At 45.3% G+C, this 23,255-nt stretch overlaps 1 protein-coding gene across 1 annotated transcript in view; it reads left to right on the top strand.

Moving 5' to 3' along the window:
* Window positions 1-23,255, top strand: part of LOC126231427 (protein-tyrosine sulfotransferase-like) — a 336,679-nt gene that overhangs the window by 181,661 nt on the left and 131,763 nt on the right. The window contains exon 2 of the mRNA XM_049942412.1: window positions 17,696-17,831. Within this exon, the coding sequence (XP_049798369.1) occupies window positions 17,718-17,831 (114 nt within the window). The 5' untranslated portion in view covers window positions 17,696-17,717. The remainder of the gene's footprint in view (window positions 1-17,695; window positions 17,832-23,255) is intronic.

Below are 23,255 nucleotides of genomic sequence, written 5' to 3'. Positions count from 1 at the left end.
ATCCTTCCACTGCAACATTGTCCTAGAATGACGAAACTCACATAACGGAAATAAATATAAAATTTGAGAGGAAGAGGGGAAAATTATTCCTATCGTCCTAAAGAGCAGAGGTGGGAAGGGAAGGGGTGTCTCTTCATCCTGTTGGGTCACATCAGTTAGGGCCAGGTGACCTCATCTTACATCATTGCCTGGACTAGGAGAGCCGTAGTGAATGGGTGAGATTCATTTTTATGTCATGAAATAGCCCATGATGGATGGTTGACCTTGTAAGGGGACTATCTTCAAAAGTGACAGGCATCAGGTTAGATCCTGACCTTGAAAGAACCTCACATAAGTGCTACAGAGACATGGACATGAAAATGAGATAAGATTGTCGACTTGGCTTGAACTGGCTCTGTCCGTCTACCTTTGTCTGTGCCTCTTTATATCGTTTGATCATGTTCACCCATTTGTTAACCAAGAGAAAACCACTGGGAATCTTTATCCGCAGTAAGACCATGCACTGCTCCATCATGCACCTGAATGATTTGCAGATCATCCCATGGGCGTATGGTTGCCAAAGCATTTCGGGATGGTGCATTAGTGTAGGCACACATTGCACAGTTAGGGCGTTACGTGCATCTTTGGACCCAGTGTCATTTAAACACCATCACTGGGGGGTAGTGTGGGATAATGTATGACAGGTATGTATTTTTATATCGCTTGTAAGTATATAAACTAAACTCCGTCCGAACAGGCCTCGGAAGGCCCAACAGTACCAACCGGTCGCCGTGTCATCCTCAGCCCTCAGGCGTCACTGGATGCGGATGTGGACACAGTTCTCCCGGCCGTATGGCAGTTTACGAGACCCGACCCGATACCTCTCAATGAAATAGTTTCTCAGTTTGCCTCACAAGGGCTGAGTGCACCCCTCTCGCCAACAGCGCTCATAGACGGGGTGGTCACCCATCCAAGTGCTACCCCAGCCTGAAAGCGTTTAACTTCGGTGATCTGACGGGGACCGGTGTTACCACTGCGGCAAGGCCGTTAGCTTTTAAGTATATATGATATAAATTTAGGAATCTATGCACACAATAAAGATCCTCAGATTGACAGACGCACTTTTCAGTGTTTTACAGATCATTTATTTCAATGGTTTTGCTGAACACAGAAGCTATCAGAAAGTGAATGAAACAATATTGAACCTATGGGAACATGGAAAGCAACTCTGAAATTTATCGATTTAGAGACAGTTCTTATTATAATGTGGAATGACGAGGAATTCATACTTTTAAGGAGAGCTGTATACACTGAGATATCTCAAAATATTATTCAACTAACAGTGGAAATATTTGGACGGTTAGAGATTTACAAGTTACGTTTCTCTTATACCCCTTCAAATACGATGTGGACATAGCGAACACCGTCCCTGGAATTTTAAATACTGAGGGAAATCGCAAAAAGACAATTCAAAATTGATCAACTACTAAATGAATGAGATACACTCCCTAATCTGATAGTTCCTTCATTATGGAGTAGACATTTAAATTCAGCTCTACATGGTTTTCGAATGCAGCGCTATGGGCTATAACTGCACTATGTGAATAATATGTGCAGTGAGCTCATTGTCTGCATTGGAAAACGAAATGGTAGTGATTTACTCAGAGGCGGAACGTGTCTCAAGGCACTACCGCCTATAGACAATGCTGTCTTCCTGCGTTGAAACATTGCTGCAGCATTCTATGAAGATGCCATCACCAAACTCTCAGAGAGACAAATTAATTTTACTTATTAGTGAAGTGACAAATTGAATGTGCGAGGAAAATATTGAATGATACATCGTTGGCCATAACAAAATCGGTGAGCCCCAGTAAGTCAGGAAACAGTCAGGATTTTATTAATAAGAAAGACATTTATTAATTTTTGAGTGAATATTTATATCTTAATTGTCTGTCTATTTTTTGGAATCTTATATGGTGTAAATGAGAGACAACGTACTTGCGTACGACGTTTTGTAACGACTACATGCGACCGAATCTCTGCCACCTTCCAGTTATGTGACAAAAAACAGCATATTCAGTGTCACAACGGATGTTACGCAGTTTTTGCAGTCCTCTTTGCTTGTCCCTGCAGTGCACGCCTCGCCGTATAGATCAGCCCCTGTGCGCTCTGACGTGAAAATGAATGTGACGTGCGGCGCCCTTCAAAAAAGAAACTCGTATCGGAAATCTCTGATTACACAGAACGACGCATGATGAAGCTGGGAAACCACAAGAGTATTTATAGCGGGAAAACATTTTGATACTGCTGTCATCTGTACACGCGGCATAGACTGCAAAAAAAGGGTTTCCGTATTTTTCCTCTATCTCCATTTAAAAAAGAAAACAACATGTTGAAAATGAGTCCTGTCGAAAGGAAGTTGGGCGATGAAGAAAATTAATTAATCCCCATTATGTCAATTACATAAGGGCCATTTTTAATCACTAAGATGGGAGGGTGCAAGTCCGTTATGCCTAATAGACGATACTGTGTATCGCATGTCACTACAAGTAGTGCTTGACTCGGAGAGGGTAGGTTCAAATGGCTCTGAGCACTATGGGACTTAACATCTGAGGTCATCAGTCCCCTAGAACTTAGAACCACTTAAACCTAACTAACCTAAGGACAGCACACAAATCCATGCCCGAAGCAGGATTCGAACCTGCAACCGTAGCGGTCGCGCGGTTCCAGACTGAAGCGCCTAGAACCGCTCGGGGAAAGAGTATGTCCGAATCTCAGTAGTAAAGGAAATTTTCGCAACAGCGTTTAGCAGGCAAGGACAGGTAAGACTAATCAGACGCTAAATAGCAAATCTTGCGCTAGTGTTCTGGGTTTAATTGTAAAACCTCTCCGCAGCGACTTTGAATTTGAGGGCATGATTCCGTTTCGATGGCGATACATATCCGAGAGATTGCGACATTACGCTCGACGGTCCTCTTGGACAGGAACACTACACTAAACTCTATGAACACGCCTGATACCATCCTATATTCAAGACACGTACTCTAGACGTAAGTCTTACACTTGATGAAGGAAAGGCGATATAGTGCACGCAGAAAATACATCTTTCCAGTCACCTATCGGAGATTCTAAACCAACAATGTTATACGATCATTGTTACATCCTTTTCTGCTGCCTTCTTTCAAGAGAACGCCTTCGACGCAATGGTGTCGTTTCCGGAATTGGACAATGCACCGTGTGTCTGTATTATTAAAGATATAATCCAATAACAAATTTATTTAGATTACAGTACTCACCACGTTTATTGTCTTTAGCTCAATAGGAATGCGGATAAGCTACTACAAACAGCATAGTGAACGCATTATTGTGGCCAAGATAGATGCGCCTACCACAGTAGTACAAGTTTATGTGCAACTAGCTCCGCAGATGATGACGAGATTGGTGAAATGTATGATGATACAAAAGAAATTATTCAGACAGTGAAGCGAGATGAAAATTTAATAGTCATGAGTGACTGGAACTCGATAGTAGGAAGAGGAAGAGAAGGAAACGTAGTAGGTGAGTATGGATTGCGGCTAAGAAATGAAAGAGGAAGCTGCCTGGTAGAATTTTCCACAGAGCATATCTTAATCACAGCTAACACTTTGTTCAAGAATCATGAAAGAAGGTTGTATACATGGAAGAAGCCTGGAGATACTGGAAGGCCTTAGATAGATTATATAATGGCAAGACAGAGATTAAGGAACCAGGTTTTCAATTGTAAGACATTTCCAGGGGCAGATGTGGACTCTGACCACAATCTATTGGTTATGAACTTTAGATTAAAACTGAAGAAATTGCAAAAAGGTGGGAATTTGAGGAGATAGGACCTGGATAAGCTGAAAGAACCAGAGGTTGTAGAGAGCATCAGGGTGAGCATTAGGGAACGATTGACAGGAATGAGGGAAAGAAATGCAGTAGAAGAAGAATGGGTAGCTTTGAGAGATGAAATAGTGAAGATAGCAGAGGATAAAGTAGGTAAAAAGACGAGGGCTAATAGAAATCCTTGGGTAACAGTGGAGATATTGAATTTAATTGATAAAAGGAGAAAATATAAAAATTGGCTAAGCAGGGATGGCCAGAGGACAAATGTAAGGATGTAGATTCGCATAACACTAGGGGAAGAATAGATACTGCCCACAAGAAAATTACACCTTTGGAAAAAAGAGAACCACTTGCATGAATATCAAGAGCTCAGATGGAAACCCAGTTCTAAGCAAAGAGGGGAAAGCAGGAAGGTGTAAGGAGTGTATGGAGGGTCTATGCAAGGGCGATGTTCTTAAGGATTATAGAAATGGAATAGAATGTAGATGAAGATGAAATAGGAGATATGATACTGCGTGAAGAGTCTGACAGAGCACTGAAAGACCTAAGTCGAAACAAGGCCCCGGGAGTAGACAACATTCCATTAGAACTACTGACAACCTTGGGAGAGCCAGGCCCCACAAAACTCTACCATCTAGTGAGCAAGATGTATGAGACAGTCGAAATACCCTCACACTTCAAGAAGAATATAATAATTCCATTCCAAAAGAAAGCAGGTGTTGACAGATGTGAAAATTACCGAACTATCAGTTTAATAAGCCACGGCTGCGAAATACTAACACGAATTCATTACAGACGAATGGAAAAACTGGTAGTAGCCGACCTAGGGAAGATCAGTTTGGATTCCATAGAAATGTTGGAACACGTGGTGCAATACTGACCCTGCGACTTATCTTAGAAGCTACATTAAGGAAAGACAAACCTACGTTTCTAGCATTTGTAGACTTATACAAAGCTTTTGACAATGTTGACTAGAATATTCTCTTTCAAATTCTGAAGGTGGCGGGGTTCAAATACAGGGAGCGAAAGGCTATTTACAGTTTGTACAGAAACCAAATGGCAGTTATAAGAGTCGAAGGGCATGAAAGGGAAGCAGTGGTTGGGAAGGGAGTGAGACAGGGTTGTAGCCTCTCCCCGATGTTATTCAATCTGTATATTGAGCAAGCAGTAAAGGAAACAAAAGAAAAATTCGGAGTAGGTATTAAAATTCATGGAGAAGAAATAAAAACTTTGAGGTTCGCCGATGAGATTGTAATTCTGTCAGAGACAGCAAAGGACCTGGAAGAGCAGTTGAACGGAATGGACAGTATCTTGAAAGAAGGATATAAGATGAACATCAACAAAAGCAAAACGAGGATAATGGAAAATAGTCGAATTAAATCGGATGATGCTGTGGGAATTAGATTGGGAAATGAGACACTTTAAGTCGTAAATTAGTTTTGCTACATAGGGAGCAAAATAACTCATGATGGTCGAAGTAGAGAGGATATAAAATGTAGACTGGCAATGGCAAGGAAAGCGTTTCTGAAGAAGAGAAATTTGTTAACATCGAGTATAGATTTAAGAGTCAGGAAGTCGTTTCTGAATGTATTTGTATGGAGTGCACCCATGTATGTAAGTGAAACGTGGACGATAAATAGTTTCGACAAGATGAGAATAGAAGCTTTCGAAATATGGTGCTACTGAAGAATGCTAAAGATTAGTTGGGTAGATCACATAACTGAAGGTGAGGTATTGAAGTTAAGCGCTGTCGGGCTTGGCTAGGACTCGAATGGGTGACCGAATGTGTCTGCCGAGCGCCGTTGGGAAACGGGATGCACTCAGACCTTGTAAGGTCAACTGAGGAACTACGTCAGCGAGAAGTTAACTTCGATCACGAAGACTGACAACGGCAGGAAGATCAGTGTTCTGATCACATGCCACTCCACGTCCGCATCCAGTGACGCCTGTAGGCTGAGTATGACACGGCAGGCGGTCGGTGCCGTTGGGCCTACCGAGTACGATTCGGATGGAGGAATGGAGAGAGAGAGAGAGAGAGAATTTGGCAGTTATAAAAGCAACTAAGTACTCCTTAATTGCTCAGCCTTTTCTATAATCTATTTCATTCACCAAAATAAACAACTATCAATTCTTCTAGGACGATACATCAAAAAATGTAAAGTAACTGTGGTCGTTTCAAAAGGACAAAGAAATAATAATCTGTAGTTAAGCATTAACGTCTATTATTTGAAACCACTTTATCAAGAACTTACTTTTCGTGGATGTCAGCTCATGGAACTCTCATAATTTTAAATAAAACAACATGATTGCCTTTGTTGTCGGTTTGCAGTTTATTGCGTTCCTTTGTCGATTGGCCGTTTATGAAAGAGGAAACCCACGCATTATGTTCTGGAATTGCAAAGTAATATTCTGTCAATTACAATAATTCCGAATAAAATTCTTCATTATACTGTAGTTTGAAATAACCTTTCCGCTATTCATGTTCCAGAAGGTTTTTAAAGACTGAGTCCTCTTTTACTTTCGTTGCATAAATTTCGTGAAATTTTAGCAGTGATCAAACACTTTTCTGCCATCCATCGTTACGTTTCTTTCTAGAGAAAATACCTATAGTTTCTGCAGCTTGCTGGTAGTTTGGAACACCAGCTAATGCCATTCACTGAAAGCGCTTTAATTGAGTGCTTCATTCACGTTCCCAGGATTTTCAGTAGTCTTTTATGTATATAGTATTCGTGTTTGCTCTAAATTCTTCTGTCATATTTCGATTTGTCTCTGAAAATCGCCGTAAACACTGGTAGATTACTTCATTCACAGAAATATCTGAATGTTCACATTTTTTGAGCAGGCTTTGGTATACAGACATAAAAGAGTGCAAGGCACACAGATAACAGAGAAGTAGTCCTTGGCAAATATTTCGATCTTCACTTTTACCTAGGGAAGGCGGAGCTCCTGTTCGTACTTGCCTGTCTCAGCACGAGTATGGTTGGGTAGGACGGGTCGGCATCGTCTGATTGGCAGATTCTACTTTGCCTCGCTTGCTTTGCGCACAGCGTGTTGGTGACTTATTGTGTTAGGTTCGTTGATCCTTCGAAGAAAAACAACAGACATTAACACTAGAATAGCACAGTATGGTAGGTCTATATACGCTTATGATATATCTCCTTATTCCTTCCTTCTGGTACTCCATCCTCTCGCTTAAGTCATTAGCTTGGAACGGGTCTGTGTTGTGCGTCCTCTGGTTTACCCCCAAAAAGCCTAACAAAAGAAGGAAAAGTTGAACAACTATACAGGATGAGTCAGGAAGAAAGGTACGTACATGCTTTTAGGGGCGATAGTAGTAGTGATTCTGAACAAAAAGTCATGTGAACATATGTCGTGTCCTTAACAGTTTCCGAGGAAACTAATGAAAACAGTGGGCAACGGAAGAAATGCGAGTGATAGAAACTGAAATATTGTGAACTAATGCTTTGTTTATTTGTGTACATTCTCTCACAAAAGATGTTCAAAAAGTCCACCGTCAATTGCAATGCATTGTGCAGCTGTCTTAGACAGTTGCTGCGCTGCCGATCGGAGCTCATTCGCTCGGTCCATTGTTCGGGCGCACGTATGTAAAATGCGACCGAGAACCTCCTCCTTTGTGTTCACTCTGCGCTCGTACACTTCGCTCTTAAGCCAACCCCACAAACAGAAATCTAATGTAAATCATAAATGTGTAGAAGCTCCGTTATGCTGAGAATATGTACGACGTCTTTTTGTGTTCCTCAGGGTTGTATACAGGATCCAAATTTGTACTGTAAGCTGATAGTGTGTCTCTTCTGATAGAAATGCGCGGAGCTATCACTGATCAACAGTACATAGCCTAATAGCGCTTCGGTTGTGTTCGCATGTGAGTGCTGGTGAAGAAGGACATCTACATCTAAATGATAGTTATATGGACACACTAGCTGCAAACAGGCTTTGATATACACCATTGGGGACATGTTGAAAAAGTGTGACCAGACCGGGACTCGAACCTGGGATCTCCAATGATGTATATCAACGCCTGTTAGCAGCTATTGTGTCGATGTAATCATCATTTCATTCTAGAGAAGCTGCATGGTCATCAATGGTATCTTTTCTTTGGGGAATACACTACTGGCCATTAAAATTCCTACACCACGAAGATGACGAGCAACAGACGCGAAATTTAACCGACAGGAAGAAGATGCTGTGATATGCAAATGATTAGCGGTTCAGAGCATTCTCACAAGGTTGGCGCCGGTGGCGACACCTACATCGTGCTGACATGAGGAAAGATTCCAACCGATTTCTCATACACAAACAGCAGTTGACTGGCGTTGCCTGGTGAAACGTTGTTGTGATGCTTCGTGTAAGGAGAAGAAATGCGTACCATCACGTTTCCGACTTTGATAAAAGTCGGATTGTAGCCTATCGCGATTGCTGTTTATCGTATCGCGGCACTGCTGCTCGCGTTGGTCGAGGTCCAATGACTGTTAGCAGAATATGGAATCGGTGGGTTCAGGAGGGTAATACGGAACGCCGTGCTGGATCCCAAGGGCCTCGTATCACTAGCAGTCGGGATGACAGGCATCTTATCCGCATGGCTGTAACGGATCGTGCAGCCCCGTCTCGATCCCTGAGCAACAGATGGGGACGTTTGTAACACAACAACCATCTGCACGAACAGTTCGACGACGTTTGCAGCAGCATGCTATCAGCTCTGAGACCATGGCTACGGTTGCCCTCGACGCTGCATCACAGACAGGATCGCCTGCGATGGTGTATTCAACAACGAACCTGGATGCGCCAATGGTAAAACGTAATTTTTTCGGATGAATCAAGGTTCTGTTTACAGCATCATGATGGTCGCATCCGTGTTTGGCGACATCGCGGTGAACGCACATTGGAAGTGTGTTTTCGTCATCGCCATACTGGGGTATCACCCGGCGTGATGGTATGGGGTGCAGTTGGTTACACGTCTCGGTCACCATTTGTTCGCATTGACGGCACTTTGAACAGTGGACGTTACATTTCAGATGTGTTACGACATTTCAGCAGGATAATGCACGACCGCATGTTGCAGGTCCTGTACGGGCCTTTCTGGATACAGAAGATGTTGGACTGCTGCCCTGGCCAGCACATTCTCCAGATCTCTCACCAACTGAAAACGTCTGGTCAATGGTGGCCGAGCAACTGGCTCGTCACAATAATCCAGTCACTACTCTTGATGAACTGTGGTATCGTGTTGAAGCTGCATGGGCAGCTGTACCTGTATACGCCATCCAAGCTCTGTTTGACTCTATGCCCAGGCATATCAAGGCCGTTATTACGGCCAGAGGTGGTTGTTCTGGGTACTGATTTCTCAGGATCTATGCACCCAAATTGCGTGAAAATGTAATCACATGTCAGTTCTAGTATAATATATTTGTCCAATGAATACCCGTTTATCATCTGCATTTCTTCTTGGTGTAGCAATTTTAATGGCCAGTGGTTTAGATACTACCTTCATACATTTACATCTACATCCACATACGTACCTCTCAAGCTACCGTACAGTGCAAGGCGGGAGGTGCACTGTACCACACCCGGTCATTTTCTTTCTTCTTCCACTAGCAAAAACATCGACAGATAAACGACGTTCTATGTGCCACCGAAGGAGCCGTAATTTCTCGTGTAGTCCTTACGCGAAATCAATGGTGGCGCCAGTGGAATCATTCGGCAGTCATCTTCAGATGCTGGTTCTCAAAAGTTTCTCAGTACTGTTCCTCGAAAAGGAAGCCGCCCTTTTTCCAGGGATTCCCACTTGCGTTCTCAAAGCATCTACCTAACACTCGCGTAATGTTCAAGTCAGCCGGTAACAAATTTAGGAGCCCGCCTTTGAAGTGCTTCGATGTCTTCATTTAATCCAACCTGGTAAGGATCCCAAACACTCGAGTAGCACTCAAGAATAGATCGCACTAGCATCCTATATGTGGTCTCCTTTACCTATAACCACACTTTCCTAAAACTCTCCCAATAAACCGAAGTCGACCGTTCGCCTTCCCTACCACAGTCCTCATATGCTCGTTCCATTTCATATCGGTTTGCAACGCTACGCGCAGGTATTTAAATGACGTCAAGCAGGATGCAAGTAATCCTGTATCCGAACATTAAGCGTTTGTTTTTCCTATTCATCCACATTAACTTAGATTTTTCTGCGTTTAGAACTAGCTGCTATTCATCACACCAAATAGAATATTTGTCTGTGTCGTCTGTCTGCTCCTACAGTCAGTCAACTTCTAAACCTTACCATACACCATATCATTTATGTACACTAGTGTCCAAAATTAAATCAACGAACTGCTAATCACGATAAATCATACAAACTGTCAACGGATGTCGTTACGGCCATATTCTGCACGTAAGTTGGCATTACGATCAACGAGGAAGTGTTTGCATGGTAGTCCTACATCCACTATCGCTTCGTACACAGTGACAGACGGTACAGTATGCCATAGAGAAGACTCCTACAGGCTCTCTGCTGTGGAGGGCCATGGGAAGAACGGAAGCAGGAGAGTCGCAAACTGATGTGACCTGATGCTGGCCATTAAAATTGCTACACCAAATAATTCAGATGATAAACGGGTATTCATTGTACAAATATGTTATACTAGAACTGTCATGTGGTTACATTTTCACGCAATTTGCATGCATAGATCCTGAGAAATCAGTACCCAGAACAACCACCTCTGGCCGTCAAAACGGCCTTGACACGACTGGGTATTGAGTCGAACAGAGCTTGGATGGCGTGTACAGGCACAGCTACCCATGCAGCTTCAACACGATACCACAGTTCATCAAGAGTAGTGACTGGGGTATTGTGACGAGCCAGTTGCTCGGCCACCATTGACCAAACGTTTTCAATTGGTGAGAGATCTGGAGAATGTGCTGGCCAGGGCAGTAGTCGAACATTTTCTGTATCCAGAAAGGCCCGTACAGGACCTGCAACATGCGGTCGTGCTTTCTCTTGCTGAAATGTAGGGTTTCGCAGGGATCGAATGAAGATTAGAACCACGGGTCATAACACATCTGAAATGTAAGTTCCACTGTCCAAAGTGCCGTCAATGCGAACAAGAGGTGACCGAGACGTGTAACCAATGGCACCCCATACCATCAAGCCGGGTGATACCCCAGTATGGCGATAAGGAATACAAACTTCCAATGTCCGTTCCCCGCGATGTCGCCAAACCCGGATGCGACCATCATGATGCTGTAAACAGAACCTGGATTCATCCGAAAAAATTACGTTTTACCATTGGTGCATCCAGGTTCGTTGTTGAATACACCGTCGCAGGCGCTCCTGTCTGTGATGCAGCGTCAAGAGTAACCGCAGTCATGGTCTCCGAGCTGATAGTCCACGCTGCTTCAAACGTCGTCGAACTGTTCGTGCAATAGGTTTTTGTCTTGCTAACTCCCCATCTGTTGATTCAGGGGTCGAGACGTGGCTCCACGATTCGTTACAGCCATGCGGATAAGATGCCTGTCATCTCGACTGCTTGTGATACGAGGCCGTTGGGATCCAGCACGGCGTTCCGTATTACCCTCCTGAACCTACCGATTCCATATGCTGCTAACAGTCATTGGATCTCGACCAACGCGAGCAGCGTTGTCGCGATACGATAAACCGCAATCGCGATATGCTACAATTCGACCTTTGTCAAAGTTGGAAACGTGATTGTTCGCATTTATCCTCCTTACACGAGGCATCACAAAAACGTTTCACCAGGCAACGCCGGTCAACTGCTGTTTGTGTATGAGAAATCGCTTGGAAACTTTCCTCATGTCAGCACGTTGTAGGTGTCGCCACCGGCGCCAACCTTGTGTGAATGCTCTGAAAAGCTAATATATTGCATATCACAGCATCTTCTTCCTGTGGTTAAATTTCGCGTCTGTAGCACGTCATCTTCGTGGTGTAGCAATTTTAATCGCTAGTAGTGTAGCTTGATGTGAATCGTTCTGTTGTTTCTCGGATGAGGCGACAGTTTATAGTGACAGAAACTGTATCCCGGAGACCAGGACAAGGCGAACCACGTGTGACATCAGAAACAGTGGACCGTTATTTGTCTGTAAGGGCACGACGGTACCGCTCTACTACTGCACTGCAACTGGCATCTGACCTCACAGCATCCACTGCACTTATTGTGTGGAGGCAAACGGTGTACAGTTGGACACCTGCTGTCTCTTCACCTCTGCCGTGTCTTCACAGAAGGGAACGTCTAGAGTGTAGCCATCAAAATTCCACCTCAACGAACGAAGAGTGGGCCAATGTTACTTTCACAAATGAGTCCCGATTTTGTCTGGAGAGTGATTCTCGACGGATTCGCATCTGGATGGCATGTGGAACACAATTTGGAGACACAAACATTGTGGAAAGAGACCAATATTGAGGAGAGTCCCTAGTGATGTGGACAGGGATTATGTCGACTACTCGAACACCACTTCATGAAATTGTATGGGTGAATTAGCAAGATTTTACTGCTGTCGGGTACCGCGTCATACAAACTGTCAACGGATGTCGTTACGATCATGTTCTGCACGGGATATCATGGGCAGTTGTTGCGAGGTGCTGTGGGCCCACACTTCCTACTGATAGACGATAATGCTCGACCTGATAGAGGACAGGCGATTTATGTTTCTTTGTAAACAGAAAATGTTCGACGCGTGGCGTGGCCTGCTCGCTCTCCCGATTTGAATCGCATCGAGCATGCCTGTAATTCACTAGGGACATGGCTTGCATCACGTCACCATCCACCAACCACTCTCCAAGACTTGTTTGCAGTTCAGCTGGAAGAATGGCCGTTATTGCCTCAACATGAGATTGATGACGTCATTCACAGCATGTTCCGTCGTTGTCCGGGCTATGTTGGTGCCAGAGGTGGTCACACCTCATACTGAGCACATTAACCGGTTGTCAAAACGTATGTGCAAATCCGTAAGTAGGAAAAAAAGGAATAACAATTTTGTCTATCGTTATGCATGTTGCAGTTGGTTACGTTCCGTATTCTTTACATTTTTTATTGTACTATCACCTGTTCATACCGTTTTTGGCAAAGTAAATGTAACCTTGCAAAATTTCCGTTTGTTGCTTTAATTTTGGACACCAGTGTATACAGGAAATAATAGCTGTCGTATCACATTCCGTGCAGCACTCCTGATGATAGCCTTGCCTGTGATGAACACACGCCGTCGACGACAACACTCTGGATCCTGTTACTTAAGGAATCTTCGAGCCACTCACGTGTCTGGGAACCTATTTCCTATGCTGGTATCTTTGTTAACCGTCTGCAGAGGACCCCTTGTCAAATGCTTTCTGGAAATCTAGAAATACGGAATGTGCCTGTTGCCTTCGTCCATAGCTCGCAGTATATCATGTGAATTAAGGAGAAACTGAGCTTTCCACGAGTGATGCTTTCTAAAAGCGTGCAAATTCGCGGACATAAATTTCTCGGTCTCAAGAAAATTTATTATATTCGAATTGAGTGTTTGTTCAAGGATTCTGCAGCAAAGCAGTGTTAGGGTTATTGGTCTGTAATTTTGCGGTCCCGTTCTTTCAGCCTTTGAAATGTTTGCTATTAACGTCACACGCTTAAAATTTAACAAGAATTTGTTTGTTTGTGACTGTCAAGGAAGCCAACGTAGTGTCATTATCAAATAAACTAAACTCTTTGTGGTACATTGTCGACATACACTCCTGGAAATTGAAATAAGAACACCGTGAATTCGTTGTCCCAGGAAGGGGAAACTTTATTGACACATTCCTGGAGTCAGATACATCACATGATCACACTGACAGAACCACAGGCACATAGACACAGGCAACAGAGCATGCACAATGTCGGCACTAGTACAGTGTATATCCACCTTTCGCAGCAATGCAGGCTGCTATTCTCCCATGGAGACGATCGTAGAGATGCTGGATGTAGTCCTGTGGAACGGCTTGCCATGCCATTTCCACCTGGCGCCTCAGTTGGACCAGCGTTCGTGCTGGACGTGCAGACCGCGTGAGACGACGCTTCATCCAGTCCCAAACATGCTCAATGGGGGACAGATCCGGAGATCTTGCTGGCCAGGGTAGTTGACTTACACCTTCTAGAGCACGTTGGGTGGCACGGGATACATGCGGACGTGCATTGTCCTGTTGGAACAGCAAGTTCCTTTGCCGGTCTAGGAAAGGTAGAACGATGGGTTCGATGACGGTTTGGATGTACCGTGCACTATTCAGTGTCCCCTCGACGATCACCAGTGGTGTACGGCCAGTGTAGGAGATCGCTCCCCACACCATGATGCCGGGTGTTGGCCCTGTGTGCCTCGGTCGTATGCAGTCCTGATTGTGGCGCTCACCTGCACGGCGCCAAACACGCATACGACCATCATTGGCACCAAGGCAGAAGCGACTCTCATCGCTGAAGACGACACGTCTCCATTCGTCCCTCCATTCACGCCTGTCGCGACACCACTGGAGGCGGGCTGCACGATGTTGGGGCGTGAGCGGACGACGGCCTAACGGTGTGCGGGACCGTAGCCCAGCTTCATGGAGACGGTTGCGAATGGTCCTCGCCGATACCCCAGGAGCAACAGTGTCCCTAATTTGCTGGGAAGTGGCGGTGCGGTCCCCTACGGCACTGCGTAGGATCCTACGGTCTTGGCGTGCATCCGTGCGTCGCTGCGGTCCGGTCCCAGGTCGACGGGCACGTGCACCTTCCGCCGACCACTGGTGACAACATCGATGTACTGTGGAGACCTCACGCCCCACGTGTTGAGCAATTCGGCGGTACGTCCACCCGGCCTCCCGCATGCCCACTATACGCCCTCGCTCAAAGTCCGTCAACTGCACATACGGTTCACGTCCACGCTGTCGCGGCATGCTACCAGTGTTAAAGACTGCGATGGAGCTCCGTATGCCACGGCAAACTGGCTGACACTGACGGCGGCGGTGCACAAATGTTGCGCAGCTAGCGCCATTCGACGGCCAACACCGCGGTTCCTGGTGTGTCCGCTGTGCCGTGCGTGTGATCATTGCTTGTACAGCCCTCTCGCAGTGTCCGGAGCAAGTATGGTGGGTCTGACACACCGGTGTCAATGTGTTCTTTTTTCCATTTCCAGGAGTGTATGTGCGTTAGTAGATAGCTGAAGAAATTTTGTTAATCGGCAGTTTGAGTCCGAAGTAAATTGCCGGTTCGAAGATGTAGGTTTGTTGCCGATATCTTGAGTGTCTCTGCCACGCCGTGTCAACGTAGAAATTCTGTAACTTGTTCTTACTATTATTAATGGCTTAAAGCAATAATTTTCAAGATTGCGTCTCACCTAGTATGCTCCTTTGGTGAGCACATTTTTATTGTTTCTCTGTATAATACAATAGTTTTAGTGTCCGCATAGCTATTACAGCAGGAAATATTATCCAACATACTCTAACGTCTGTCTCCACAGTAACACAAAGATAAAATTTATCCACGTTCGTTTCTCTTGGTGCTGCCACTTAGCACTGTCTTTGGTTTTTATTCTCGCCACACAGCTCCACATACAAATCTACAGAGAAAATGTGGTATCACAGATTGTTATATGCAGGAGTCACCTGAGCTTTTTTCCAGTCGCTTTTGACTTTGCACTGGGCGAGAGACTCTCGATACGGCGACAGACACCCCTGATTATCAAATAGATGTATGTAGAATATGATAAAGAAAAATACTTTCTTTCGAGTTTTTTGTTTAGAATCACCAATAGTATCACCCCTTAAAGCATGTGCTGATATGGCGCGCGCCGCTATCCTGTGATCTTGTTTAGAGCGCGCACTATAATCGATTATAGTTCGCTGTCCTGGTGCGGGTGGCGCTCCGGTGGCGATTTGCTATGACGTCGCTGGCGTGTGTTTGCGGTGGCCAGCGGAAAGCGAGATGGTAGTGGGTTTCCGGGAATTGCACGGGACGTGAAGTTCGCTCTGCCTGACCTGCTATCACTAGCGCTAAGGTTATTGCGCCACGCAATGTGAGCAGAGTGGTCTGGGGCGGAGGCGACTCGCCGCTGTGCTCTGGCCATGCGGTGGTGATTGATTGGAGTCGGCGTACTTGTTCTGCCTGCCTGTCTGATGTGGAGGTCCGGTGGGGTTCTGTTATACTCTGGCCCGGAGACAGCTAGTTGCTGAATTTGGAGTCGTCTGCCATGTTAGGCTGTGTGGGCTCGGTTGGCTCGTCAGATTTTCCGCTGGAAGCTCCAGCAGCGGTTTCTGAACTTCATTCCGATGTGGGACGGCGTTGTTGGAAGTTTTTGCTGTGTGTGTGCTAGTGTGTGTGTGTGTGTGGGTGGGTGGGCGGGTGGGTGGGTGGGTGGCACGTTACGACATTTGTTGGTACTAATTTATTTGCTCAACTGGAGTATCTTTTGGTTATGCCCCTGAGTGGGCCGTCGCCCACCCGGTCTGCACGTTTGGTGGTGCCTGTTTATCCATTTTTGAAGGCATTCACGTAGGTGGTTCCTGTTACCTGTCCGGAGTTGCGTTCATGTATGGTATATTTGGCATTTGATGTGTTAGGCAAAGTCTGCCTAAGAAAGGCGGTTTTGGGCAGTATATGCATAGTGAATTACTGCTGCTTGGTATACGTGGTCTTCTCGGACCTGAACAAAACGATTTCATCAATTTGGTTATGTAACAGTATTTAATGGTATGTTCTGTATTTTTAACTCGCTGTGTTATTATTAACTTGGTGGAACAGTTGCGTTTGGTGCCGTTAAGGCACTTCTAAGACTGTGGTTTGACTATTCGTGTGCGCTTGGCTTTTATTGTTTGGTTTTAAGAAGCGAGAATTGTTTATTAAGATTTGTGTGTGTTGGCTTCCGGCACTTGTTAAGAGCACCCGAGTTAACGGCGCCGTGGTTATGTGCTGTCAGGACGTTATACTGTTATTCAATTTTTGAATTTTATCTTGTGTTGATATTATCTGTCGTGTGTTACAGAACATAACCAAGGTGCATATGTGATGGGTAGTTGTGGGAGGCATGTCGGGGAGCTCTCAGCGGTTTATTTCGGGGGACCGTTTCTAGCGGGAAGGCTCAGAAGCGTTGAGAGCTCGCTCGTCTGTGATTGCGTTGGTGGTTGCCCTTGCCCTTTGGTTGTATCAAATTATTATTTTCTTATTATATTTATTGGTTGTGTGTTGCGCTTCTTTCATTTTATGGTGCCAAGCGCCATTATCTTTCTCGAAGTTTTTTATATAAATGATTTTAAATTGTAATGCCAATAACTTATTATTGGATTTTTGCTTCTTGGGTAAACCCTAAAAGCACTATTGTAAAAGGTTCTCTGATTTTATAGTGGCAAGCCGCCGTTATTGTTTTTAAAGCTCATTCCTTTAACCATTTGTTAAGTTCTGTAAGTTATATGAATTTGTTGTTATTTACAACAGTGTAGTATTGGCAATTTATGTACAGAGACTGCTGTTTGGATATTATTGGGTGGAACTCCTTGGATAGTTGTCCTATAACAAAAAGCATTTCATGTGCCTTTCTTCTGACTGACTTTGTATATTTAGCCGGACGCGACAGTAAAAATCGGGACATGTTCGGCAGATGCCCGACACCTGGCAGTCCCGCTGACGGACAAGACGTGAGCCGAGTAGGGCCAGAGGAGGCAGCATGGAGCAGACGGAGGGCAGCGGCCACCTGTTGCAGGGCTCTCCAGGTGACGCATTGATCGCCGCGCGGAGAGCGCGACAGCACTTTGCAGCACAGCCGCAGCCATCTACAGCTTCCGGCTGCTCCTGCGGAGACTCGGCTGAGCTGAGAGAGTGGCAGCGCACTGACGGCTGCCTTCTGGGTGTTGCAGGGCGCTGGAGACGAGGCGAGCCATGGGCCGCGGCTGGGCGAGCAGGGGGCTGGTGTGCGCCGCGGCGTTCTGCACCCTGCTCTGGCTGCTCTACGGCTGCTCCAGGGACGACCGGCCGCTCATGGTGCCCGCCAAGGTCAGCCACCCACCTGTCAGGGCACAGTACGGCGTCCGTTCTAATGGAGATCTGCAACTGCTTAGTGAAGTCGTATGTCACACGCTTTCCGTGCAGCCTGGCTTCACTCGGCCTGCAGTTCCGTCACTCACCTTCAACCGGGAGAACACTCGCCAAGTGCGATTCAAAAAGCGTATTGCCAAAAAGGAGACAAAAGCCGTGGGATAGCGATATGCACATATACAGACGGCGGTAGTACCCCGCACAGAAGATACACTATTGGCCATTAAAATTGCTAAACCACGACGATTGCTATAGACGTGAAATTTAACCGACAGGAAGAAGATGCTGTCATATGCAAATAATTAGCTTTTCAGAGCATTCACACAAGGTTGGCGCCGATGCCGACACCTACAACGTGCTAACATGAGGAAAGTTTCCAACCGATTTCTCATACACAAACCGCAGTTGACCGGCGCTGATTGGTGAGACGTTGTGATACCTCGTGTAAGGAGGAGAAATGCCTACCATCACGATTCCGACTTTGATAAATGTCGGATTGTAGCATATCGCGATTGCGGTTTATCGTATCCCGACATTGCTGCTCGTGTTGGTCGAGACCCAATGACTGTTAGCAGAATATAGGGTCGGTGGGTTCAGGAGGGTAATACGGAACGCCGTGCTGGATCCCAACGGCCTTGTGTCACTAGCAGTCGAGATGACAGGCATCTTATCCGCACGGCTGTAACGGATCGTGCAGCCACATCTCGATCCCTGAGTCAACAGATGGGGACGTTTGCAAGACAACAACCATCTGCACCAACAGTTCGACGACGTTTGCAGCAGCATGAACTATCAGCTCGGAGACCGTGGCTGCGGTTACTCTTGACGCTGCAACACAGACAGGAGCGCCTGCGATGGTATTTTCAACGACGAACCTGGATGCACCAATGGCAAAACATGTTGCCTGGTCGGACGAGCATGGTTTAAAATTGTATCGACTGGATGAACGTGTACTGGAGTGGAGGCAACCTCATGAATCCATGGACCCTGCATGTCAGACGCGTACTGTTCAATCTGGAAACTGTGATACGACTCTGACAGGTTACACGTATGTAAGCATCCTGTCGGATCACCTGCATCCATTCACGGCTCTGAGCACTATGGGACTTAACATCTGAGGTCATCGGTCCCCTAGACTTAAGAACTACTTAAACCTAACTAACCTTAGGACATCACACACATCCATGCCCGAGGCAGGATTCGAACCTGCGATCTTAACGGTGGCGCGGTTCCAGACTAAAGCGCCTAGAACCGCTCGGCCACCCCGGCCGGCATCCATTCATGTCCATTATGCATTCCGACGGACTTGGGCAGTTTCAGCAGGACCGTACGTTACCCCATACGTCCAGAATTACTGCTGAGTGGCTCCAGGAACTCTCTTCTGAGGTTTAAACACTTTCTCTGGCTACCAAACTCCCCAGACATGAACATTACTGAGCATATCTGGGATGCCCTGCAACCTGCTGTTCAGAAGAGATCTCCACCCCCTCGTATTCCTACGGGTTTATGGACAGTCTTACAGGATTCATGGTGTCAGTTCCCTCCAGCACTACTTCAAACGTCAGTTGAGTCCATGGCGAGTTGCGGCACTCCTGCGTGCTCGCGGGTGCCATACACGATATTAGGCAGGTCAGTTCCTCTGGCTCTTCATCATATCATGAAACTAAACTGTAGATATGGCCAATGACTGCAAGTATGCTTAGTCGATCTGGAAAAATATGTGTGGACACGAGTAGAGTCACGCAAGCGGTGGTGGTAGCAACTAATTGGCTGTAAACATCAAAATTGTGCATTTCTACTTGATGAAAGTTAACTAGTTTCACGTGCCCGTTAACTCAGTGATTGCATTGTTGACTGATACTTACCACTTTTATACAACGTGAAGATGGAAGACGGTGGCAGCAATGGCTGGAAACTCTTGAGTCCAGCTCAGACTACTCAATACTAGCATGGAGACAGCCTTCTATATTACAGCAGGTCTCGTGTGTCATCTGGTAGCAAGTCTTTCCTGTTTAATCACCAGCAGCAAGTATTTACTCAGATATCTCCCAACAGGCTTACCTGACGTAACTCTCTGAAATTATGCTGTTTCTACCAGTGCTGGAACCTCGCCAGCCAACTGCAGCAGACCTTCTGGGTTATGACCAACAATAAAGCTGTAAATAAGTTAAACGCCCTCTTACACTAACAGATTTGGTCATGATTAACCCTTGATGGTCTGATGTGGGGAAAAAAGGCAGAAAATCTCTTCCACTCTATGACTGGTTTCTAACCCTGGCATATGAAACGGCTTCCATGTAGGCACACACGGGAAAGTAAGCGTGCTACAGAAATAATTATTTTGTTTCAATATCCTGTTAAAATGATTTTAAAGTAACATTCTTTCGTACTGAAACTGTAGAGTAACGACGAGATCCACACCCTTCGCATCCCGGTGTCTGCACCTGGTTACACCTTTTATCTGTCCAATAGGATTTCAGTAGGCGTCATACAACGCAGGTCTATGACAAATGGGCCTGGCCGTCGATAGCCCAGTGTATAAAGTTGAGCTGAAGTGAATTCTGCGCTGTCTATCTGCTCTGAAAGACAGCTCTCAGATCTGAGCACATTTACCCCCCCCCCCCCCCTCCTACGCTACCTGAGTCAGCTAGGAAGCTCTCAAGGCAACAGAAAATAACACGATCCTCAGTGTAATAAAAGGAAAAGAAGTAATTAGCTGGGCAGTCAATGATAGTACTCAATATTGTCTGTAGACATGATGCAGCATGAAAGAGCCGACTACATTGACCATAGGTATGTGCATATGACATTATGAAGTATTTTCCGTGACAGATTGAGAATAAGCTGCATTGCAACGCTATCCTATCTGTTGAGATACACTGAGCAGGGATTCGACTTAATTGTTCAGGCTGTGGCACGTGATGAAATCTGATGTCACTACTTCAATCTTCCCCCCAAACAGCGGAGAGTGGAGGCATCCCGGCTCGCCTCGTCGTAAAATAAACCAGTTGTGGCCTGAAGGCCGGAAAAATGATGCTCAGTTTCTTTTTCGACGATGAAGAATCCCTACTCGTCGTCTGGACATCACGAGATGCAACAGTTAACGCAGACTCTCACATCTACAGCCCTTAAAACAATGCTTGAAAGGTCAGTAGTTCACCTGTGATAAGAAAGTGCCGTCAGCGATCCAAGAGTTTCTGCACTGAAACCATACACTCCCTTCCTAAGCTCTGGGATCGGTGTACCCATGTCGGTGGAATTATGTATCGTCGTACTGTTCCACATAAACTGTAATTATAATATTGTGTTTAAATTTTTTTTACATATAATTGTGGCCTCCTTTTCCCTTAGACCCACCTTATACATAAGAAAGCATTGTGGAGTGTAGAGGAAGCCCTCCCATGCCTACACTCTGCGACTCGCCAACCTGCCCGCAGATAGACCGAATGAGCGCCATGAGGATACGTGTGGAACAAGGAGTCTGTGTCGTTAGGGGAGGTAGTATCCTCAGTGAAATCGATGTAGGATTGAAGGACCTGTTAAACGGTATGACGAGTTCAATGAGCACGCACTGTGGTCTGAGGGTAAACTGTTGAAAGACGAAGGTAACGACCAGCAGCAGAAATGAGACTACTTATAACGTCAGCACAAAATTAGGAACCACACAGTAGACATAACGATGGAATTCTGCCATCGTCTAGGCAAAAAAACACGTGCAGATGAAACAAAGACGTATAAATGAGACAAGTAAAGGTAAAGGTGGCATTCCTGGGCAAAGAATTCTACTAATATCGACATGAGCCTCAAATTGAAGAATAAATTTCTGAAAATGTTCGTTTGGGGCACAGTACTCTACGGATGTGACTCATAGCCTTGGGGGAAAACTGGAAAAGAAGGGAATCGAAACGCTAGAGATGTGGTGATATACAAAGATATTGAAAATTAGATAGTATAATAAGATAAAAAAATGGTTCAAATGGCTCTAAGCACTATGGTCTTAACATCTGAGGTCATCAGTCCCCCAGACTTAGAACTACTTAAACCTAACTAACCTAAGGACATCACACACATCCATGCCCAAGGCAGGATTCGAACATGCGATCGTAGCAGCAGCACGGTTCCGGACTGAAGCGCCTTGAACCGCTCGGCCACAAAGAAAGATAAAAGATGAGGAGATTGTTCGTAGATTCAGCAGAGTGGAAAATTTGGAAGACATTGATACCATAAAGTTACTTCAAGAAGTAAAATCCGTGCTAGTTAAGGGATATGTACCATGTAAAAACGGTAGGGCAGGACAGAGTTGAAATATAACTGAGGACGTTAAGTGTAAACACTAATTTCAGATGAAGAGTTTGGCACATGAGACTGTTTCGTAGTAGGAGCCATCAAACTAATCACAAGACTTATCAACAACAAAAAATGGCAATATCACGTGAAATCAGTGTCAACATTTTACTGGTGTTGTTCTGGGAAGTGTAATGCATCCTTAAAAAATCGCATACAACACGCTAGTGCTACGAACTCTATTCTTCCGGTGTTTGGAATTGTTAGCAACGAACATCAAACTTATTTACGGACGCTTTGCTACGACCCTAACAAATCGGCATAGTCCATACAAGACTGCAACATAATTTTTGGGGGAACTTAGCTGGGAATCATTGGAATGGAGATGAAGTAGTTCTCGCGAAACGTTGTTCAGGCATTTTAGATAAACTGTATTTGTAAAAGACTCTGCGGCCATTACGTTGGTCATCGTTGTATACAGGGTGTTACGTAAAGATACGGCCAAACTTTCAGGAAACATTCCTCACGCACAAATAAAGAAAAGATGTTATGTGGACATGTGTCCGGAAACGCTTAATTTCCATGTTAGAGCTCATTTTAGTTTCGTCAGTATGTACTGTAGTTCATCGATTCACCACCAGTTGGCCTAATTGAAGGAAGCTTGTATTGACATGCTACTCATTACTCTACAGTACTAGCATCAAGCACATCAGTACGTAGCATCAACAGGTTAGTGTTCATCACGAACATGGTTTTGCAGTCAGTGTAATGTTTACAAATGCGGAGTTGGCAGATGCCCATTTCATGTATGGATTAGCACGAGACAATAGCCGTGGCGCGGTACGTTTGTATCGAGACAGATTTCCAGAATGAAGGTGTCTCGACAAGAAGACGTTCGAAGCAACGGAACATTCCAGCCTATGACTCGCGTCTGGGGAAGACATAGAACGACGAGGACACCTGCAATGGACGAGGCAATTCTTCGTGCAGTGAACGATAACCCTAATATAAGCGTCTGAGAAGTTTCTGCTGTACAAGGTACCGTTGACCACGTCACTGTATAGAGAGTGCTACGGGAGAACCAGTTGTTTCCGTACC

This window comes from Schistocerca nitens, chromosome 1, assembly GCF_023898315.1.
Source record: "Schistocerca nitens isolate TAMUIC-IGC-003100 chromosome 1, iqSchNite1.1, whole genome shotgun sequence".
Taxonomy (NCBI): domain Eukaryota; kingdom Metazoa; phylum Arthropoda; class Insecta; order Orthoptera; family Acrididae; genus Schistocerca; species Schistocerca nitens.
The sequence above is the reverse complement of the archived record's forward strand: the minus strand, read 5'-3'. Positions and strand labels throughout refer to the sequence as shown.